General features: G+C 34.4%; 1 protein-coding gene across 1 annotated transcript in view; it reads right to left on the reverse strand.

Annotated features, from left to right (window-relative positions):
- LOC143230603 (clotting factor C-like) overlaps positions 1–21013 on the reverse strand; it is a 41679-nt gene that overhangs the window by 3987 nt on the left and 16679 nt on the right. Inside the window, 11 exon segments of the mRNA XM_076464445.1 lie at positions 3355–3644; positions 4918–5143; positions 5145–5157; positions 6180–6282; positions 6546–6734; positions 7730–7978; positions 11556–11723; positions 12718–12779; positions 14834–15031; positions 15497–15566; positions 15832–16038. Coding sequence (XP_076320560.1) covers positions 3355–3644; positions 4918–5143; positions 5145–5157; positions 6180–6282; positions 6546–6734; positions 7730–7978; positions 11556–11723; positions 12718–12779; positions 14834–15031; positions 15497–15566; positions 15832–16038 — 1775 coding nt within the window.

Below are 21013 nucleotides of genomic sequence, written 5' to 3' on the forward strand. Positions count from 1 at the left end.
TTCTAATGCTTCTACATTTTGCAACTTTTATCGTGACGCCATTTTGGATCGAAAGTGAAACAATCTGTAAGTAGGTCAAATGCATGCATGGTGCTGACATCTAGCGTTGAAGATAGGTATTATTGAGAACGAATTAACTCGTCCGTGGCACTGTGTTACCAATCGGCTTGGATGAGTTATTTTGTCTATGGCACTGAACAGATTAAAGTAGCCAGTAATCAAGGAAAATCAATTAAGGGTATGGAGTTGAGTGCTTACAAACATCTCAACACCCCTACTGTCTTTCACTGTCTGCAGTCAGTTGTGGGATGGCAGTTACCCTTAAAATTTCTTATAATTAAGTAGTAACGAAACCACCTTAATATTTCTACTATACTGAACTGCCAACCTCTGCCCTTATGAAAGAAATAGAATAATAAAATTATCTTAAATAGAACTAAAAACCTTCCATACTTTAATATTTTTCTATTCCCAATATCTTCCCTTTTTTTGAAAAGTTATTCTAGCATAATAGCGCAAAGTTGAGACAAACCCATTTCATCTTTCTGTCGCGTTCTATCAACCTAATAAAATTATAAATTTTAATTTTACCTACTTAAAAGTAGCTTGCGCCATCTAGTGAACAAAATGTTACTTTCTGTGTTAAAAGATCATTTTCTAAAAATATTTTCATATTTGTTATAAGAGTGTAAAAAATTATTGATTGTCAATAGTTGTAACCATTATTTTTTAGTTTATTTATGAATAATATAAACATTATCCATAAAAGCATTATCATTATTACAAAGCGTGTTAAAAACCTCTTTATCGGATGTCTCCCGCTATTACAGAGATAAGTCTATGGATTTACAATGCTAAATACAAATCAGAGGTTTGATTCCCTTCGGTGGTCTCAGCTGACAACCCGATGTAGCTTTACTATAAGAAAACACACTCTTTAGCTGACACATCATACATGAAATACCACTATTGGAATGGTTAGACTGAGAATGAAAAAATTAAATTCCCATCTGTTATCAAAAACATCCAGCTTTTTTTTGCCTTCTACTATAACAATGTCCAAGTCTAAATAATTACCATGTACATCTTTGTTATTGTTTTTTTCTGTTACAAATTATTTGGGATATATTAACTTGGATATAAAATATAAGTTATTTATGGAAATTAAATCATCTATGTATCAAAAAAGTATATATATAAGGTAGGATTTGAAACCTGTTTCAGAAATAAATTTTCATAAAAGAACAAATACAAATTAGCCCTCGGTGTACTCAACAGGCAGTACTATGTGGTTTTTCTATAAAAAAACAACCAATGGAATAACCACTGTTTTCTATATAATTGTTCCTTAAAAGTAATGTAACTATTATAAAGACAGAAATGAAGTATATTTTTACATTGAATTTTAGAATGTCTATTTCTGTATTAACAACAACATTATTAAACAGATTAATGAGTTTGTTTGTTTGTTTTGAATTTTACGCAAACCTACACGAGAGCTATCTGCACTAGGTGTCCCTAATTCAGCAGTGTAAGACTAGAGAAAAGGCAACTAGTCATCACCACCCACCTCTAACTCTTGGGCTACTCTCTTACCAACAAATAGTGAGATTGACTGTCACATTATAATGCTCCAATTGCAGAAAAGGCATGTTTGGTGTGACAGCGAATCGAACCTGTGACTCTCGAATTATGAGTTGAATGCCTAAGCCACCTGGCCATGCCAGGCCAATTACTGAGTACTCTGATTAAATGTTTCAAATCTATTTTAGTATACAGTATAGTAAAATCATATTAGAAACAGGTTCAGTTGTACCTCAAATACTTAAATTATTTAAACATTCAAAAACTGAAATACCATTTTTAATTACCCAAAAATAATTATCTGAATTATTCAAACACAATATCTAAAATTAATTACAAAAGTACATTTACCAAAAAGTATAAGTATTACTATTGGTTAACATTTGTGGAATATAATTTCTTACATATACAGCCAAAATTACACACTGCTTTATCAACTGGCATAATGATAAAGTGTTCTGGAACTCTTAGATAATTCTTTCGGTATCTTCAAAAAATATATATATTGAAATAAATTTAAATTTCTTAATTGATTTTTAATGGTTTTTTTCAATCATAGACCAATCCCAAAATTTCACAGAACACCTTTTAAAATATCAACTTTGTAGAGTAAATTTAAATTACATTATAAAATAATATATTTTATTGTCTGTATTTAAAACACGCATCTTTCACTCAACCATCTTATGAATTAACTGAAATCTTTCTAGGGATTGGTGGTTTGGAATCACTGTTCTATATGAATATAACTTGGTGTTTATTTACAAAATCTGTTTGATTTTAATGATTTATTCAAATGATATTTAGCTTGTGTTATGAAAGAAAATGAATCCTTAGCTGGTTGACAGGTAGTTTAATCTCAGAGATTGGGAATAAATATTTAGTTTTCACCTCCAAGCTCTGCTAAGACTACAAGATATCATTGGGAGATGTTGAAATCCTCAGAGCTAGAGGGGACTGCTCTGGGAACAATTAGGCCCAGCATGGAGTGCCATGGTATCAACACTAACTGTAGAAATATTGTGGATTGTAAAATCAACATATAACAACTGGAAATAAATCTTATTTCTCTCCCTTCCAAACTCTTTCTGTACAAAATTTGTAAACTGCTGGTCTTTACATACGAATCTGAAACTTGGACAGTTACAGTTGAGTAAAATACAGTTTTGATCAGTGTTGTTTCCATGGAACCCTATACATACAACAGATGTAGAGCTCTACAAATGAATCAAATTCTGTATCAATATAAAATGTTTTCTGCAGCTATTGTGGCATGTTAATGAATCAGATAACAGCATGGGCCACATGTGTGTGGTCAAGCCACCAAAGTGAAAAATGTTCCTCAGGGAGATCATCACAAACCACTAACCACATTAACCTTGGACTTCCATTTTTGGGTGTTGTTCCACATTAAAACAACTAATCTGATATAAGTTGTCGTTATTCAATGGTTGGGGGCCACCCTACTAGTTCCCTGGTTTTGACTTGAAAGTGTTATAATTTATCATTCTTTCTTCTATATTATTATTATTATTATTATTGGTCCTATCTTGGTCGTGTTTGAAATTTTTGGAAATAAATAAAAAGAATAAGGCTTGAAACTGTTTTCCTTTCTAATATAAAATTATTTTACCATTAAGTTAAAATATGTGTTCTTGACTAGGAAAAAATATATACAGTAACTTAGTAACAATGTAAAATTTATCTGGTTTTCAATTTATGACTAACAAATTGTTGTGTGTGTCAGTTCCTTTACTGAGAACACCTCACCTCTCTTACTTGTACGTAGTCATCGTCTCTACTGTCATCACGGTAGTACTTGCCCAGATAGATTTTAAACTGACTGGGATCAATTATCTCAGCAGTAGCAGAGTAGGTGACACAGTGGGCAGCAGTGACGATCCATTTCTCATTCAATAGGGATCCTCCACACTGGAGAAACCACATATTGTGGTCTGCAAGCCATCGAGAGATTCCTGCCTGCCACGGCCACTGACCTATTTCTGTAGAATTCCCATGCCAGATGAAAGGAGAACGAGGAGAGTCTGACCGTCCACAAACTGGAAATGTATAAACAATGAGAAACAAATTTTTATGTATAATACATGGAAATGAACAAAAATAATATCTAGACTAAGACACAACTCCCACTAAGTGTGCATAATTGTTTCACTAAATAAAACATACACACTTAAAACGTAACTTTAAACAGACCTTTGTATCTGTTAAAGAAAATATTTTATGAAGGTGTATAACAAATTTAATGTTATGTGGAATGATGTTTTTTATTCATTCACTTCACACATAATATAAGGGTTGCCTCCCTAAAGACATCGATTGTATAATGTACAAAATATTCAGCATTTATATGTTACAGTCATCTACTGTTTATCTATTATTGGTTGGTAATTCTTTTTTCACCCTGTACTTAAGATTTTAAAGAAACAATGGATAAATGTAAGAAAGCTAACTTCAAGGGGTAATAATAACATCATTTACACTAAATTTTGATGTTTCTCAGATTTTCAATACCCTTATTTCATTTAGTACTGTACAAATGTTTTTGGTACAATATACCAAAATGTTTTGGGTGTAGGCTAGCAAAACAATAATAATTATAGTAACAATAACAAAAAGAAATGCAAAGGGCCCAGACTGTGTAGATTTTCTTTTCCTTGTAAGCCTAACGTGTATGATGTTCATGTGCATTTTTATATGTGTATAGCCGTAGCAGTCAATGGTAGAGGTTTTAATGTGTTCTTGGAACTGATTCTTTACTGTTTAAGGTGCCTTTTACCCAAAAGTTCTATTAGGGTTTTATGCAATTCCTTGTGATCTCTATTAAGAACCACTGTCTATTTGTTTGTTTTTTAATTTTGTGCAAAACTACATGAATGCTATATTCGCTAATCATTCGTAATTTAGCAGTGTAAGATTAGATGGAAGGCAGCTAACCATCACCACCCAACACAAACTCTTGGGATATAATCTTTTATCAATGAATAGTGAAACTGACCATCACATTATAATGACCCCATGATTGTTTGGCACAATGGGGATTTGAATCTGTGACCCTCAGGCCCAAGAACCACAGTTGTGGCTCATGATTTATCAACCTTCTTAACATCAGCACAGTTCTTAAATACTGAGATAAAGAGCAGGCTATGTAAGGTTATCTTATTGGTCTGCTGTTATTTCTCTCAGCATTGATAAATGAGGCTCAATGCAATGGCGAAATTAACAGTCTAGAAATTTTTTCTGATAAACTAAGAGGAAATGTTTGCCATTTTCTGGAACCTGTTTAAGGTAAACATCGTTAAAAATAAACATTACCTGGAATACAGCTAGCTGGCCGACCACTCCAGTTTCCATTGGATTCACATCTTCTGCCTTGAGATCCAAGTAGTTCGTAGTATCTCGACTCGCACGTGTAAATGGCTCGAGACCCTACCCGGTAATGACCTTCAGGTAGTTTAACTTTAGAAGCCAAGTCCACAGTAGAGGGTTGTGAGGATCTAGGTTTTGGAGGAGGTTTGGCTGCTCTGGCTAATGGGAGGGGGTAACCGTGGCAACCTAGGTTATTGAAAAAGCAGCAGCTAGCATTAACCTTTTAGACTGTTGATTTACAACTCATTTACAAATGAAATACATCAGAATGGATTTCAAGTATACGACATTTATTAAAGGCTGCAGATGTAGATTTCAAATGAATTTGACACTTCAATTACAGTTATGTATATTTGATATTAAAACGACTCTGGCCATACAAATCGGCTAGGCACGTGGCAACCACTGTCAATATAGTCACAATGGAATGAAATGTATCAAAACTACATTTGGTCATAATTTGCATTTCATAAATAATGTGATGTAACTAAAATTTTTATCATTTTGGGGATGGATATACATATGTATATATAAAACTTCCCTTTCTGACAGAAAACATTCATACACTCAATTCATAAAGATGTGTTGACATATTTAATACAGAATTTCCAAGATGGGGATCTCTCTTTAACTTAATGGAAAATAAAGGAATGTGGATCAACTTGGGACAATAGGACTAACTAGTTAGAGCTCTAAAACAAGTCATGCACCTACTACGATAAGCAAAATACTGTATCTTGTAACAGATAAGCATTAATGAACACAAAAGTCAGTGAAAAAAGCACTCCATATTTCCCAGGCAAAAGTGTAAAAGATACCAGTCAAAGTCCAGTACAAACACATGTGAGTCAAGTTACCTATGGATTTATGTGGAGTCAGACTGTTCAAACTGGAGCAGATGGATTATTGGGAGCCAGCAGGGAAAAGTTGTGTAAATAACAATGCAGAAAACGAATGGTCATCAGTTGCAGAATAACCACACATAAAGAAATGGACTGTGATGACCTCTGAGTATGGATCAAGGTGCCAGACGTCACATTTCAGTATCACTACTAAATATAATACATATACTTAATACAAAGTTACACAGTCGGTAGCCACTAGAACATTCTGATTTTCATGTGTTACAGATTCAAACAATCAGTAAACACTACACTGAATCACTCAAGGAGAAAAACAGAATAAAGCAACAATAAACAAAAAGACACCTTGATAATGGTAACCCAATACGGCTGATTGAGTTTGTCCTACTTGGGGGTTTGACTTCCACAGAACCATATGATGGTACAGGAGGGCTTTGGCAGGTGATGACTGTAAAAAAAACAACAACACTTTAACAAAAAGGTGAATTATCAGACCTTTAAAACATCAGAAAAATAAAGGTATTGAGGTTACGTAACATTGTTAACAAACTACAAGTTACATAACACTGTCAATAAGCTACAAGTTGCATAATGTTAATACACTACAAGTGTTACATAATATTGTCACTAAATTACTGTTAAAATAGGTTTTATGTTTATTCATAACTGACAACACATTATTTCCCAACAGATATAGTAAATGTTTTATACCTTTGATACATCGAGGTTTAGGAGCACTCCATGTGCCATTTGTTGTACAAGTTACGGTCTCAGTTCCACTGAGGTAGTGGAGAACCTCACAGCTGTACCTTATAGAAGAACCAGCATAGAACCCATCAATACTTTGTCCATGAAGTGTGGCGTGTCCATTTTCCAGTGGTCCAGGGTCATCGCATTTGGCTAGAAATGTCAAAATTAAATTCATCATCTTCTTTGATTGAAAAACATTTAAACATTATGGTAATATTTCTGCAGATCCAATAATACTAAAAAGTAAATCATTTGAAAGTAGTATTATATTTCTTACGGTTTCAAGCAACTATTAATATTTGTTTATTTGTTGTTAAGTGCAAAGAGACAGTGGGCTCTTTGGACTGCACCCATCACATTATAAACTCTTAACCTTGACCTATCAAGGTTCAAATAATATAAGAACAAACTAAGAGTTTTTCAGGTTATATTACACTTTTCTCCGAAGATAAATTTGAAAATACAGTTGTAACTTAGAGGTTATATGAGAGGCCTAACTATATTTCTTTCATCTGCTGCTGCAAGCTTAGCTGAGGAACCTTGAATAGGGGAAACTGTGCAGAGTGTAGAACTAATCAAAGAATGCATTAAGCTTCTACGGCACAGATTATATTTTCAGTTTTACCTTTGATGAAGTCAAAAGAAATCTGCAACATGTAATAATTTAGCAGTTAGTCTGCTGTATAATATCAAATAATAAATTAGTCACAATGGCATAATATTATTTACAGACCTAAACTAATTTAGGTTACCATATGGTGAATTAAAAAGGACTGAAAACAAAAAGTAAGATATTTTCAAATTGTTAGATATTAGCAAGAATATAGAATTTAATGATTTTGGAGAATATGAAGATAAAATATCAAATATTCACTATTTATAATTTGTACTTGCAAGTGGAAAATAACCACTGTGTATGCAAACAGCATCTAACAATATCTAATTGTGTTGTTTATAGGGAGTAACGATATGAAATAGTATACCAAGTACACATATCATGAGAATATCTTTATACTGCTGAATGGTATGATAAAACCAACAATATCTTATTATATAACTTTTACAGAACTGTTTTTACCAAGTCATATACCAAACATGAATACTTTGATTACCATAATATATTACCAAATGTTTTTGAGGAATACCTTTATTTCTGTCTGACAAATCCATCATGCAAGCAAAGCTTGAGGGCTGAAAACATGACTTGGTTTTCCATACAGACTGCAGCTGATCTTGGATGTCCAGATATACACAATTAGTTTCTTTTGCAGGTTCTCCAGAGCCCCAGAATGTTAGGTTATCATTCAGAACCACATTACTACGATCCATTAGCTCCCAAACAAAGGGATTCTCAGCATCTAGTCTGTGCAATCCTATCCATGTGGTTGTTAACCCTAACCAGGAAAAGTTTCACAGCTCAGTTATTAACACTAATTGTAGTATAGTAACTAACTATATGACAATTAGGGTTAGCATTTTGTCACAGAGAAGGAACAGCCATATTATTTGGGAAATGTAAAATGTCTTTAAACACCTAAAATGTTGTACAAACTAGTTGATAGTGTTTTTTTGTGTATATATGTGTGTTATAATGTAAAAAACAAGCTGAAACAAAAATAAATTTGAAAAAATGCTGCACTAATTGAAAAGATCCCAGGATACAAGCTATAATGTGGGATTATAAAATGTACTCTGGGTCTTGGAGGTGACTGCTGAAGTAAGACCCACACTGCAATGGGGATACACCATCTATCATTCTTAATCCCCCATTTGCCAGTCTCAAATAAGAAATAAGAGTAGCAATAGATATGGAAATTAGGAGAGCAAGATGTGGGTGCTCAATTGAGCCCACAAAATCCCACATCTATATCACCCTTCACTGGCTGCAAACTAGCACAGTATTATTTGGATAGTTGGGCAAAACGCCTCATGTTGTTATAGCTCACTTGCTGTGCTGTCAATTAGTGGCTCTCTACCACAGTGGGGGCTGAAATGCTAACTTCAAGAGGTAAGTTTTCAACTTACTTAACCCCAAATGACAGTACCTCTTTTCCTCACTTTCTTTTTCTCATTTTTATTTCAATTAATTTTTTCTTCTTTACTTGGGAGAACAGTCACCTTCCCACAACTGTCTGCAGTTGTTTATCTTTGTTTTGGCTTGTTTTTTTTAATTCTATAACTAATAATTAAACAAAGGTTTGGATCTGTTGTATTTAATACAGTTCTTTTAACTTCATTAAAATGTACACACACACACAGATACAAGTTTAACCCATTCTGTTATTATTGTGTTTTAATAAGTATATTCGTTTTTATTCAAACAAATAATCTTTATAATTGGGTAAATATTTTTCTATTAGCACCAAACTACACAATGGGTTGTAAGAGGTACATACATCTTAATTATTGAAAGCAGGTTTATTGCATTATAAGCCTTCAGAGTTACTGCTGAGCAAAGGGGTATACTTGTAAAAAAACAACATTATAATAAATATAAACTATTGCTTTACTGGAACACATTTTTAATCCTAGAGAGACCTCCAACAGATTCGTTGACGTTTACACAGTAAGTCAATCAAAATATGTAGTTTAAAAATGGATACCAGGAGACAACGTGCTTCTGTCTCTTGAGTTAGACATTGATAATGTTACTGTGATGCCTTATTATATATTACTTACCTTTTCTTTTCTGTTTCATAATACATTTGTAAGTTAGGCTTCATATCTTTGGATAATTTTATTCACTTTTCATATGTTATGTGTCATTATTGTTTTCATTTCCTTATGATGCTGGTAGTATTTTATTGCAATTTAGAAATTAAAACTTCCTAAAACTCATAGTTTTACTTTGAAGTTCACTGCTTTGAAGTGATAGACTAGAGAGAGGGAAGATGGTGTACATCACACACCACCAAATCTTGTGCGACACTTTACCATTGAATAGTGAGATTGGCTGTCACTTTATAACGGCCCTGTGGTTGAAAGAACGAGCATCTGTAATGATGGAGTTCAAACCCAAAACCTGCAGGTTGCAATTTGAGCATCCTAAGCAACAGAACCCCACAGACTAAATCTGTATTATTACTTTCAATAATGTTCTCTTCATTTCCAGAAGGTCTAACTTTTTAAATAAATGTTAAATGACATCATAGAACTTAGGAACTGTATTACTAATTACTTTAAACTATAGAAGAATATAATGAACTGGTCTCATTTTAAGATCAGTGGAGAATACTGTATGTATTTTATTGTTTTTACACTAAACAAGAGCTTAGTTTAGTTTGGTCTTAAATTTCACACAAACCTGCTAGAGGGTTAACTGCACTAGATGCTCCCCATTTGACCCCCTTCCCCACCCAAACAAACAAAAATGTTCCCAATTTAGCAGTGTTAGAGTGGAGAGAAAGTAGCTAGTCAACACTACACACATTCAACAAATATTCTAATACATCTCCACATTATGTCCCCATGAAATATTACAAAATTCACAACAAAAAATATTAGAACAATTCTATAGAGAAACTATTTATTAGCCAGTTTCTTAACCAGTATCTAACCAACTAATCTAATTGAAATAACTATTCAAACAGTTCAACAGTAGTTGTCTAAACCACAAACTTATCTTATAACAACCTAAGTGAATCTAAGTAATAAGTATACTTATAATGTTCTGTATTAGTTGAGAATGTTATTTCATGTAGTCTGTGGCTCAGCTGCAAATCTTAGGGCTCATGCTAAAAACCAGACTTTGATGCTTATGGTGGGCATTACAGATAGCCCATTGTCTAGCTGTGCACTTAGCAACAAACACTCAAATACCCTAACCTTTCTGATCATGTTAATTTCAATCACTTCATATATAAACCAATTTAAAAAACCATATAACCCAAGCTCTTTCAAAACATGGACTGTTTTTTCTTCAGTGATAAGCTTTGTTTTGTATCACTTTATATTATGACTCCTTGAACCTGTGTTTTTCAGACCTCATGAATGACTTCGTATAAGTATTTCTTTTATACATATATATTGCAAACCACAGTGTTTGTCCCAGCATTCATCTGTCTCCTGTTTACGGTGGCTACTTCCTGCACTAAGTACACAAGCAAATCTCAATATTCACTCTTGAAATTAGGGGAGAACAGACATGAATAATATTGATGCTCAACTTTTGTTTTATAAACAGGATATTCTACACTAAATTATTAGGAATTAATCACACTATAACTTATATTTCAAAATGTAATGTACAGAATAAAACTGTAGATTTACTGTATGTTATTATCAAATGGTTCTTAGTACGACTGAAAAACTCAACAATTATTTTCTACAGTGGATGGTATAAGTTGTTCAAAGACATGGTTCTCAGTGAAACCAAGAGTGTAACACAATTAACCTTTTTAAAGTCCATGAAATAATTTCATCTTGTAGATTAACTTTTCCCATCAATGGGGACAGGTACTTTTGCTTCAACTGCAATAGTTTATGATGCTATTTTAAAAGTGAACACTTGTACCTATTTGATAATTTTTCAATGAGTGATGATAACTGTGTACAATTTTAACCAGTCAAAGATATCAATTATTCAAATTTTAGTCTCTGTTGAGCAAACATAAAAGTTTTCAAACATATTCAAAAAGGTATTTGTCTATTTTTTTTTTTTATAAGACCACAGAACCTCCTTGCAGGAATTAAAAACCAGATGGGTATTAACCAGCAGATGAAAATCAAAGTTCTTTGTTTCCGTAACACATTTAAAGCTAATTACAGAACATCCACTTTTTATGAAATTATCAGATAGAAAAATTTCCTTTTAGGTGTAACCCTTGTAGTATACTTTAAACAGTAATAAAAGAAATAAGGCTTAATACTTTATAACAGTTTTATTACAATAAAGTAAGAGTAGCAAGTCAACAATTGACATGAGATATCTTAGACTAAAGTCAACTTAGGTTGCAGTAGCATTATCAGTACCTTTCCCTCGTAGAGTCTCAGTCAAAGAACTTGGAATTACGTCTTTGTCTAGCACAGCGAGACGAGCAGCCATATTGGTACACACACCTTGAGCTCTTTCCCAGGCTCTCTGTTTTGATGTAACGTACACACAGTTCTCTTCTACCTCAAACCATCCATCAGGACATCCTAAAAGAAGACACGAGATGGAAACCAGTTTTAGCTGATAGCAGCCTAAATATAAGGTTTATACATAACTACCTGAACTAATTTCACTATTACTATGATAAGCAGTTGCTGCTAACAGACAGGAAGGTTAACACTATCTTGTTTCAATGTTTACGATATTTTGATAATACAACACTCTTGGATAAAACACACTTAGGCATATAAAACAATGTTTATCCAGTATGTCTTTCCTTTATAAAACACATGTAGCTATATAAAACATAGTTTATCCTATATTTCTCTCCTTGAAAAAACACAAAATTTATCCAGTATGTTACTCCTTGATAAAACACACTTAGCCATATAAAACACAACATTCATCCTGTATGTCTCTCCTTGATAAAGCACTCATAAGTGTATAAAGAAACAATAGTTATCTAGTTCGAATTTCTTCAATAAAACACATGTAGGTATGTAAAGCACAATGTTTATATCATACTACCCTACTTGATAAAACACATGTAGCTATGAAGTATGTGGATCATTGCACATTTTTAAGACTACCTGTTTCTGTGGTTATAGCAAAAAATAGTCATAAAATTACAACTTACTGAAACTAAACATACAAATTTCTGGTAGTTAATTAGGAACAGCTTTTATGTATTTATGTGAACAATTTATGTGAATTCACATGAAAACTTTCCTATAGAATCAATCACAGAAATATGGTTAACAAGTTATCGAAGACAAACACATGTAACATATGTTAAGAAGTATAATCGATAATGAGGTTGTAACTACAATATATCATAGTTATGGACAGTAAAGTTTGTAGAAAGGTACTGAAAGAAACTTTCTTGCTTTACTATATAAAAAGTGTGTTTTTCATCATCAGATTTCATATTTGTAGGGAGAAATAAAATACATTATTTCTATTAGCTGTTTAGGTCCCATAAACAACTTTGGTTTGCTTGGGTTATCTTAAACAGAACACTAAACAGTTTTCTAAAATTACCTGATTTACTTGCTGGTAAACTGACATAATCAAATCGGAAACTTCGAGTTTGAGTCTTCGACCTGAAAAGAAGTGAAACTATTGAAATATTCTTTTGTATACCATATTTTCAATTTAGACCTGTGAACTGTCCATTAAAAGGTGGTTTAGATATAATTTAAACATTTCATTTTAAACATTATGTAAATTACAGCAAAAATAACCTTTCACTAATTTTCATTTTTATGAGTTAATTGATACACAAGTGAATAGTAGAGTGCAGAAAGTTAGGCTTGAAAAGGTGTTAATAATAAATATATAGCTTGGTCAGTACCATTCTCGGCTATGGTTCTGAGGTTCATCTTTATACCAAAAACAAACTGAATTCTGCAATCTGTTTTTGGATGTCCCTTCCAGCTCCCAACTATAACTACCTCACCATCCTTTACCACTCATGTATTCATCCAATCATTCTAAAAACCAATCACCTTGTTTTCAAAAGTAATACTTTCTAAATTGCAGACAAATCTTACGCTAACAAAATTTTAATTTATGACTCTTTGTCCTATCGTTTTCACTTCTAAATACAAAAAGTTAGATAAATCTATACCATCAGTATCCTTAATAATTATAAACACCTTAATGAAATCCCCTCTGACCCTTTATCTCTCCACAGAAAACAAGTTTAGAGATTTTAAATCTCTCCTGATAGGACAATTCCACCTTCCTAGTGGCTCTTCTCTGAACCTTCTCCAAGAATTCAATGTTCTTCTTGAGAAAGGGAGCTAAAAACTGGGCAGTACTCTAAATGCAGCCTCACAAGTGATTTATATAGTCAACCAATAATGTTACTTATCTTGTATTCAATATTTCTTCAGATGCTACTTAAAATTCAATTAGCCTTATTCCTAGCTACAATACATTGTTTATATGACTTAAGTGGGTTTTTTTATGACAAAACCAAGATCTTTTTCCTCAATGACAGTATTTAATGTGTTTCCATTTAAATTACAGCAATAACTTTAATTGAGAAAACCTATGTGCATCACCATTCATTTTGAGTAGTTAAATATCATTTACCACGTGTTGGCCAGCACATCATATCTCCCTGTAACATCTTTGATACAGTTAGCCAATCCCAAATATCTTAAGTATGTAATGTTTTAACTCATTTCTCTAAGATACGTTTTGTAGTTGTCTATTCTTGTATATATCAAGAATGTATACATCACTAAACATCAGATATCATTGAATTTGTTAAGCAGAATATAATTAGTTCTCATATCTAAACACGCATATATACATAAGTGCGTATAACTACCTTCTATACCTTAAAACACGTGAATATATATGTACAATACACTTAGATACAAGTGTATTGTACATAATTAACTTCTACACCTCACCACACACATATATGGAAGTGTATATAATTATTTCCCTATACGTGTATTTTTAAGAGTTTTCGATATTTGTAATGTAAGCAAACACTAACATGAAATAGCAAGTTCCGTGTTAATTTCAATGAAACGTTATTTTCACTCCAAACATAGTATGTCACATGAGTTACAATTAAATGAATGGTTTTATAGAAAAATCATAATACTGTTTCTAAATTACTCATCTCTATATAACACAGAAAAGCACAATTTCTCAGACATCAGAGACACAGAGAAATTTACAATACTTCCCCCCCCAACCATTATAAACCATTATATCATTTATGTGTAATTAAGCACAAAAGGTACACAGTGCTATGTCCACCATGAGCAACAATTTTTTTTAACTCTTATTTATCCCTAGACTTACCACTGTCCCACTAGGGAGACAAAATATTGTTTAAATTATACAACTGTACCTAAATCTGTAGAGAATTCTCTTTCCGTCATCAATTTTTGTAAAGAAGAAACTTAACTGTATAGTGTTCAAATTATTATTGAGCATACCAGTCACTGTATGACTCATTATAGTAGTATTTATCTTAGATGATATTACCAGAAATAGTAACCTCATACAATAGTTATTTTCAGATTAGATGAAATGTTACTGCCGATTTGATGTTCTTGAATGGTAGGTTATCCGACATAGAATTAAAGGAACAGTTCAATAACACAAAGAATCGGAACGATAAACCTACTCTTCCGATTTTATCCCATTCAGGTCACTACCCAGAAAGTCCGAGTAGGGGCCATTGTTCACTACATGCACCGCCCCTCCAGAGTTTGGAAGCTTGCCAGCATGGATGGCTGCACGACACACTGAGGAAAGTTCGTGGTATATGGCTGTACCCCACACAGTACCAGCTGTCAAAGAACAGCCAGCAGGACAGTGGATCCTAAAGAAACAATACACAGTATAGAAAGTATACTGGACAATGGATTAACCTGTGACATATAATAGTGTATCAGACAACTGATTAACGGTAACAAACAGTTGAGTACCAGATAATGAATTAATTATAATACAGAAAAGTGTAGTTGCACACATTTAATTTGTCTTTTTGTTAATCTGATGATGACCTTAAAAGGTCAAAATGTTATTCTCTACTTTATTTTAATACCCATACCAGCCATCTTGAGGTACAGACAATTAATTAACTGTTACACAAAACAGTGTATCAAATAATGAATTAATTAGAAATGTTAAGTTATGATATTACTGATACAATACGTCCACAAGGATAATAGACTTAGTCTCAGAAAGGTGATTCATAAATATAAATAAATGACAGCACATTTCTTAAAGTATGTAAGTAATACAATGTTATCTCGTTTTATAAGAAACATATCTTTACGATTACCTGACAGGTTCACCAACATCATCCAAGAAGTCTACAGCTTTACTGTCACAGTCAACCTCTCTGTCTGCCACTAATTAGAAATGAAACACAGACACTAGATACAATATGCTGCTTTCAGTAGTTCACAAAACATAACACTGGCATCAGTTATGATATCACTACAAGATATGTTATTTGTTCTTTTCAGGACTGAATTCTAAAAACATTTAAGTCCAACAAATTAAACTTTTTTCTACAAAACGAATCCAATCATTAAAATTTATTACAGAATTATCAACAAAATAAAATCACAAATACAATATTGACACTACTGAAGTTTTAATTAAATATTTTACCTTTAACACAGGATGGCTGTGATCCTGACCAAGACCCATCAGGGTTACATTTTAAGGTGTCAAAACCCATCAAGAAGTTATTACCCGAACACGTATAGGTCACTTCAGTGCCTTGAGGAAACTGACCATATTTTTGTTCCAGGCCAATTTTAACCTTGTGTTCAGCATGGCTTACAGGATCAAGGTCAGGACAGAAGACCAACTTCTCTGTGATTGAGTGAAACAGAGATAGAAATGTTTGAGAAACAATAATAAACTTAAAACTAAAGTATCATTATTAGTAATCAATGAAGAAATAATTAATTATCTTTTTTCCTTTGGTTAACTATATCATAAAATACTAAACACATTTCAATTTTATATCACCTGTAGAGGTTCACTACATTGGTGTGCTCCAATAAACACTATAATAGCAACAGCAAGTGTCATAAAATCCAGTCAAGAATGTTTTGCACAGTCTAATAAACATCATGATACTAATGAATTTAAATCAATGAATGTCATGTAAACATGGTATTACAGTGGAATACCTCATAGAAGTCCTTCATTGGAGTTAGTTCTGAATCACATCATTGTGGTACTACAGTCAAAGACCTTACAGAACTTCTTCAGGGCAGTTAATACTGAAGCATACCCTTGTGGTACTACAGTGAAAGACCTTATAGAACTCCCTCATAGGAGCTAGTACTAAAGCACATCCTTGTGGTACTATAGTGGAAGACCTTATAGAACTCCTTCATGCAAGTTAGTACTAAAGCATATCCTTGTGGTGATACAGTGGAAGACCATATAGAACTTCTTCAGGGAAGTTACTATAGCAGCACATCCTTGAAGTACTAATGTGGAAGACCTTTTAGAATGTCTTGAATAGAGTTAATACTGAAGCAAATCCTTATGGTACTACAGTGAAAGACCTTATACAACTCCTTCATGGGAGTTACTGAAGCATATCCTTGTGGTACTACAGTAGAAGACTGGTTTGATGGTTGGTTTGGTGTTTTAAAGCATAAAGCAGCTAGGCTATCTGCACCAAACATCTGGTAAAAAGTTAAAGTAAATTTAGTAAAATTCATAAAAGGAAATTGAGGTAAAACAAAACAAAGTTTAAAAAAATATAAATAGCATTAAAACCAATGTTTACATCTTATCTATAGCGATAAGAGAAAAACTACAGTAATACAAGTTGTAAAGGACTTTCTGTAGCATAACTGTAATTATCATAACTCACCAGGAAGACTAACAGATAAGTTCAAAAACCACTGTCAGTCACCTGAAGATGGCCTTTCCAGTTCTGGTTTGAAGTTATTTAATGTCATGGCCATTTTCTAATATCAAATCAAACTAAATGGACTTTGATTCTTAATAGGGAATAACATTAAAAAAGTCTAATGTAAAAACTTAAAAAGCATTAAAATGATTAATGGTCTTTAAAAACCAAAAACATTTCCAAGGTGGACCGTGTCACCATCACCAATAACAGAGTCTAACGTTATGGATAAATACATTTTGGGACAAAACATGTTTAAAATGGTGCTGTTGTTGAGAGTGAGTCACAACAACAGCAAGACAGTAAAATGTGGCTTATTGTGACCTGAGTGTTACACAGACAACACACTGGTGTGTCAGTCCCAGATAAAAAAAAACAATGAGTTAAAAAACTGTGACCAATGCTTAGTCTAGTTAGAACAACTCTCTTTCCAATCCTTACAGAAGCAAGAGAGCCAAAGTCCAATATAGGGTTTTATTTGGAAAAGCTTGTTTTCATGTTGCTCACTCCAAATCGATTGCCAACTGGCATGGAAACGAACCTTGAATACAGGACCATAGTCCATGTATAGAACAGGCACAGCAGTGATAGTGCCAAAGCAGATAGATTTAGCTGCGGTGCCCGGTGAGCTCGTTCCCGCAAATACCAACGTGGCCTGGTATCCCGAAAAACTGGATAGAAGCAGATGTCATAGAGAAATGGGCCAGTTGGTTTTGAATATCAGCAAGAACAAAGTGTAAACAAATATGAAGCAATTACAGGGTCAGTAGAGAACTAAGCAAGTCAGCATAAATAGTGCAGTTGGAGTACTGCTTAGCTTTTACGTGATCCAGGACAAGAGAAATGGCGTACAGTTCAGCAGTGAACACAGAAGCTGTAGAGGGGATTCTGCGCGCAACCACCAAACCAAAACAAACCATGGCAGAGCCCACAGAGTTACCTGATTTGGAACCATCCATATAAATTGGAATGGAAAGATTGTTCGAAAGACATTCAGTAAATACAAGACGGTATTTCCAATTGGGAGTATCTGCCTTTCTCAGATGACTTAAAAAAAGGTCACATTTGGGGACTGTAATAAGCCATGGTGAGATGGGCTGATCAGTGGATTCTGCAATGTTATCAAAGGACGACCCTCTTCATCCAATTGCGCCTGGACATGAAGGCCAAAAGAAGCAATGGCAAATCGTCCGTTCTGAAAAAAGTATGGCCCATCAAGGAAGGAAAACACATCCCCAGGTGGAATGCTTTGGTAAGGAACAAAGTTTTGAATAATATAGTAAAGACAGTTCCAAATGGCAAAGGTGCAGAGAAGGTTCATGAGATTCTACATATAAGCTCTGAACTGGAGAGGTGTAGAAAGCCCCAGTGCAGAGCCAAAGTCCTTGATGATGAATGGGGTCCAGCATCTTTAAGGCCAAGGGTCTGGCAAAGCCATAGACCATTGATCCATAGTTGAGTTTCGATTGAATAAGAGCATGATATATCTTTAACATAGAACATCGATCTGCTCCCCATGTGGCGGAAGAGAGGACACGAAGGATGTTCAATCCTCTTGTACATTTGACCCGCAGCTGCTTGATGTGTGGTATGAAGGTCAGCTTACAGTAAAAGATAAACCCCAAGAACTTTCTCTCAGGGACCACAGGCAGCACAATTTCACCAATATGGAGTTCAGGATCAGGGTGAATACCCCATTGATGGCAAAAGTGCATGCAAATGGTTTTAGAGAGAGAGAAGTTAAAGCAGTTTGCTGTGGTCTGCTTCAGTAAACAATTGAGGGCAGTCTGTATCTGTTGCTCAATATACCTCATGTTCAACAACTGACATTAGATGTGAAAGTCATCAACAAAGAGCCCATTTGCAACAGTATGAAGGAATTATTCACTGATTGCATTAATCTTTATGATGAAAAATTCGACACTCAAAATACAGCCCTGAGGGATTCCAAGTTCCAGTAGAAAAGAACAGAAAAGTGTCAAACTCACACGAACTTGGAATCTCCTGTCAATTAAAAACATTTTTAAATAAAAATGGGCAAATGGCCACGTAATCCATATATATGGAGATCTCCCAAATGCCATACCTCCATGTTATATCATAAGCCTTCTTAATGTCAAAGAATATTGATACAAGATGTTGTTGTTTAAGAAAGGCTTCTCTGATTGATGTTTCCAGTCAAATCAGGTGGTCCACAGTGATACTCCAGGTATCAGCTACTTCCTGGCCATTAGAGAGCAAGATCAAGAGGGGACAGAATTATATTGCTCACTGACCTTTCAAATCCTGTCCCATACGACTTTGGAACTGGTGGTAGAAGATATGCTGGTTGTGAATTTAATCTGAGATTCCTTCTGGCTTTGACATCTTACCCACCAAGCATGTGCACAGGCCTGCTGGAAAGCAATACGGTTCAACAGTGTGGAATACCTATGAAAAGTATCCCAGGCTCATTTTTGAGCCTTCCGTGCAGACAAGATTCCACCATGGATGAGGATATCGTGGGAAATGTGTCGAGGTTTTAGGAATACACTGAGCAGCTGCTTGTATAATACAGTTAGTTACTGCTGCCACATAGTCGTCTTTGATGGCTTACAGATGATGGCAGGATTAAGTTCTGCGAGAGCAGTAAAAGAGGGCCAGATTGCTTGATCCAGCTTCCACCGGGATACATGGGTTAGGTGGCATAAACCATGTGGATTATTGTCAACCCTCCACGAAAAACAGGAGAATAGTGATCAATAGCAGTAAAGGACTAACTAGGTGCATGAAAATAAGTAAAAGAACCAGTACTGAAAAGAGAAAGGTTGTGATCAGAGAGCATATGCTCTACAGAGTGACCCCTTCTATCAATATCAGCACTTATCCAGAGGGGATGATATCCTTTAAAGTCCCCCAGGATTAAAAAGGGAGACAGCAACTGTTCAATGAGAGCATCAAGGTCTGACTGATCATAGGTCTCTCCAGGCAACAGGAAGAGAGAACAAACAGTGATGGTATGACACAAGGAAACACAGATGGCTATGGCCTCCAAGGGTGTGTCGAGTGGCAAAGTCAGGGTGGGCACATGCTGATCAAACAACAGTGCTATCCCTCCATGCACTCATTTATCACACAGCCTGTCATTTCTGTACAAAGAAAACTGTTAAAAGGTGACTGTATTGGCAGGTTTCAGAAATGTTTCCTGTAAGGAAAGACATACAGGATGGTAGGAAGCAATCAGTGTTTTGATGTCATCCAGATTAGAATGTAAACTATGACAGTTCCATTGTATCATGGTGGACATTTTTATTTATGTGTTGGTGAACTGGGTGGAGGACCCTTCTATTTATGACCACGTCTTTATCCTTTACTGTCTTTATTCGAGGGAGGTCTATCAACCTCCATGGACCCTGCCTTGGGTCGACTGGGTAGGTCTTTGCTGTTGGAAGAGGATTCCAGTGACAAAGGATGTGAACAAATGATCGTTTTGCATCTTGAGGTGGGAGAAGAAGATGTACCTGAGGAAATGCTTGTACCCAGAACCATAGGAAGTGGATCTTGGGATTTGCTGGAATGTATGTTAGGGACAGAGATGAGTGTTGAAGTTTACTCATCAACATTTTTAATAATGGAGGTCAAAATACTTTTCATTTGGGTTGAGAATGATTCTTTTGGAGGCACAGAGAGATCCATATGCACTACCACTGTAGTAGTGGAATGAAGTGCAGCAGCATACGTCTGATATGAAGTGGTGGAGATTAACTTTCAAGCCTCAGGGTATGTAATGTTATGAATCATTTTCAAATGATGCACCTCTTTTTCTTCCAACCACTTAGGGCAAGAATGAAAGTAGGACTGGTAATAGCAATTGCAATGATACAATGAGAGTTCGTTTCACACTCATAGGCATTATGGTCCTTGCCACCACAACCA

This window comes from Tachypleus tridentatus, chromosome 10 (assembly GCF_004210375.1).
Source record: "Tachypleus tridentatus isolate NWPU-2018 chromosome 10, ASM421037v1, whole genome shotgun sequence".
In the NCBI taxonomy this organism is placed as follows: Eukaryota; Metazoa; Arthropoda; class Merostomata; order Xiphosura; family Limulidae; genus Tachypleus; species Tachypleus tridentatus.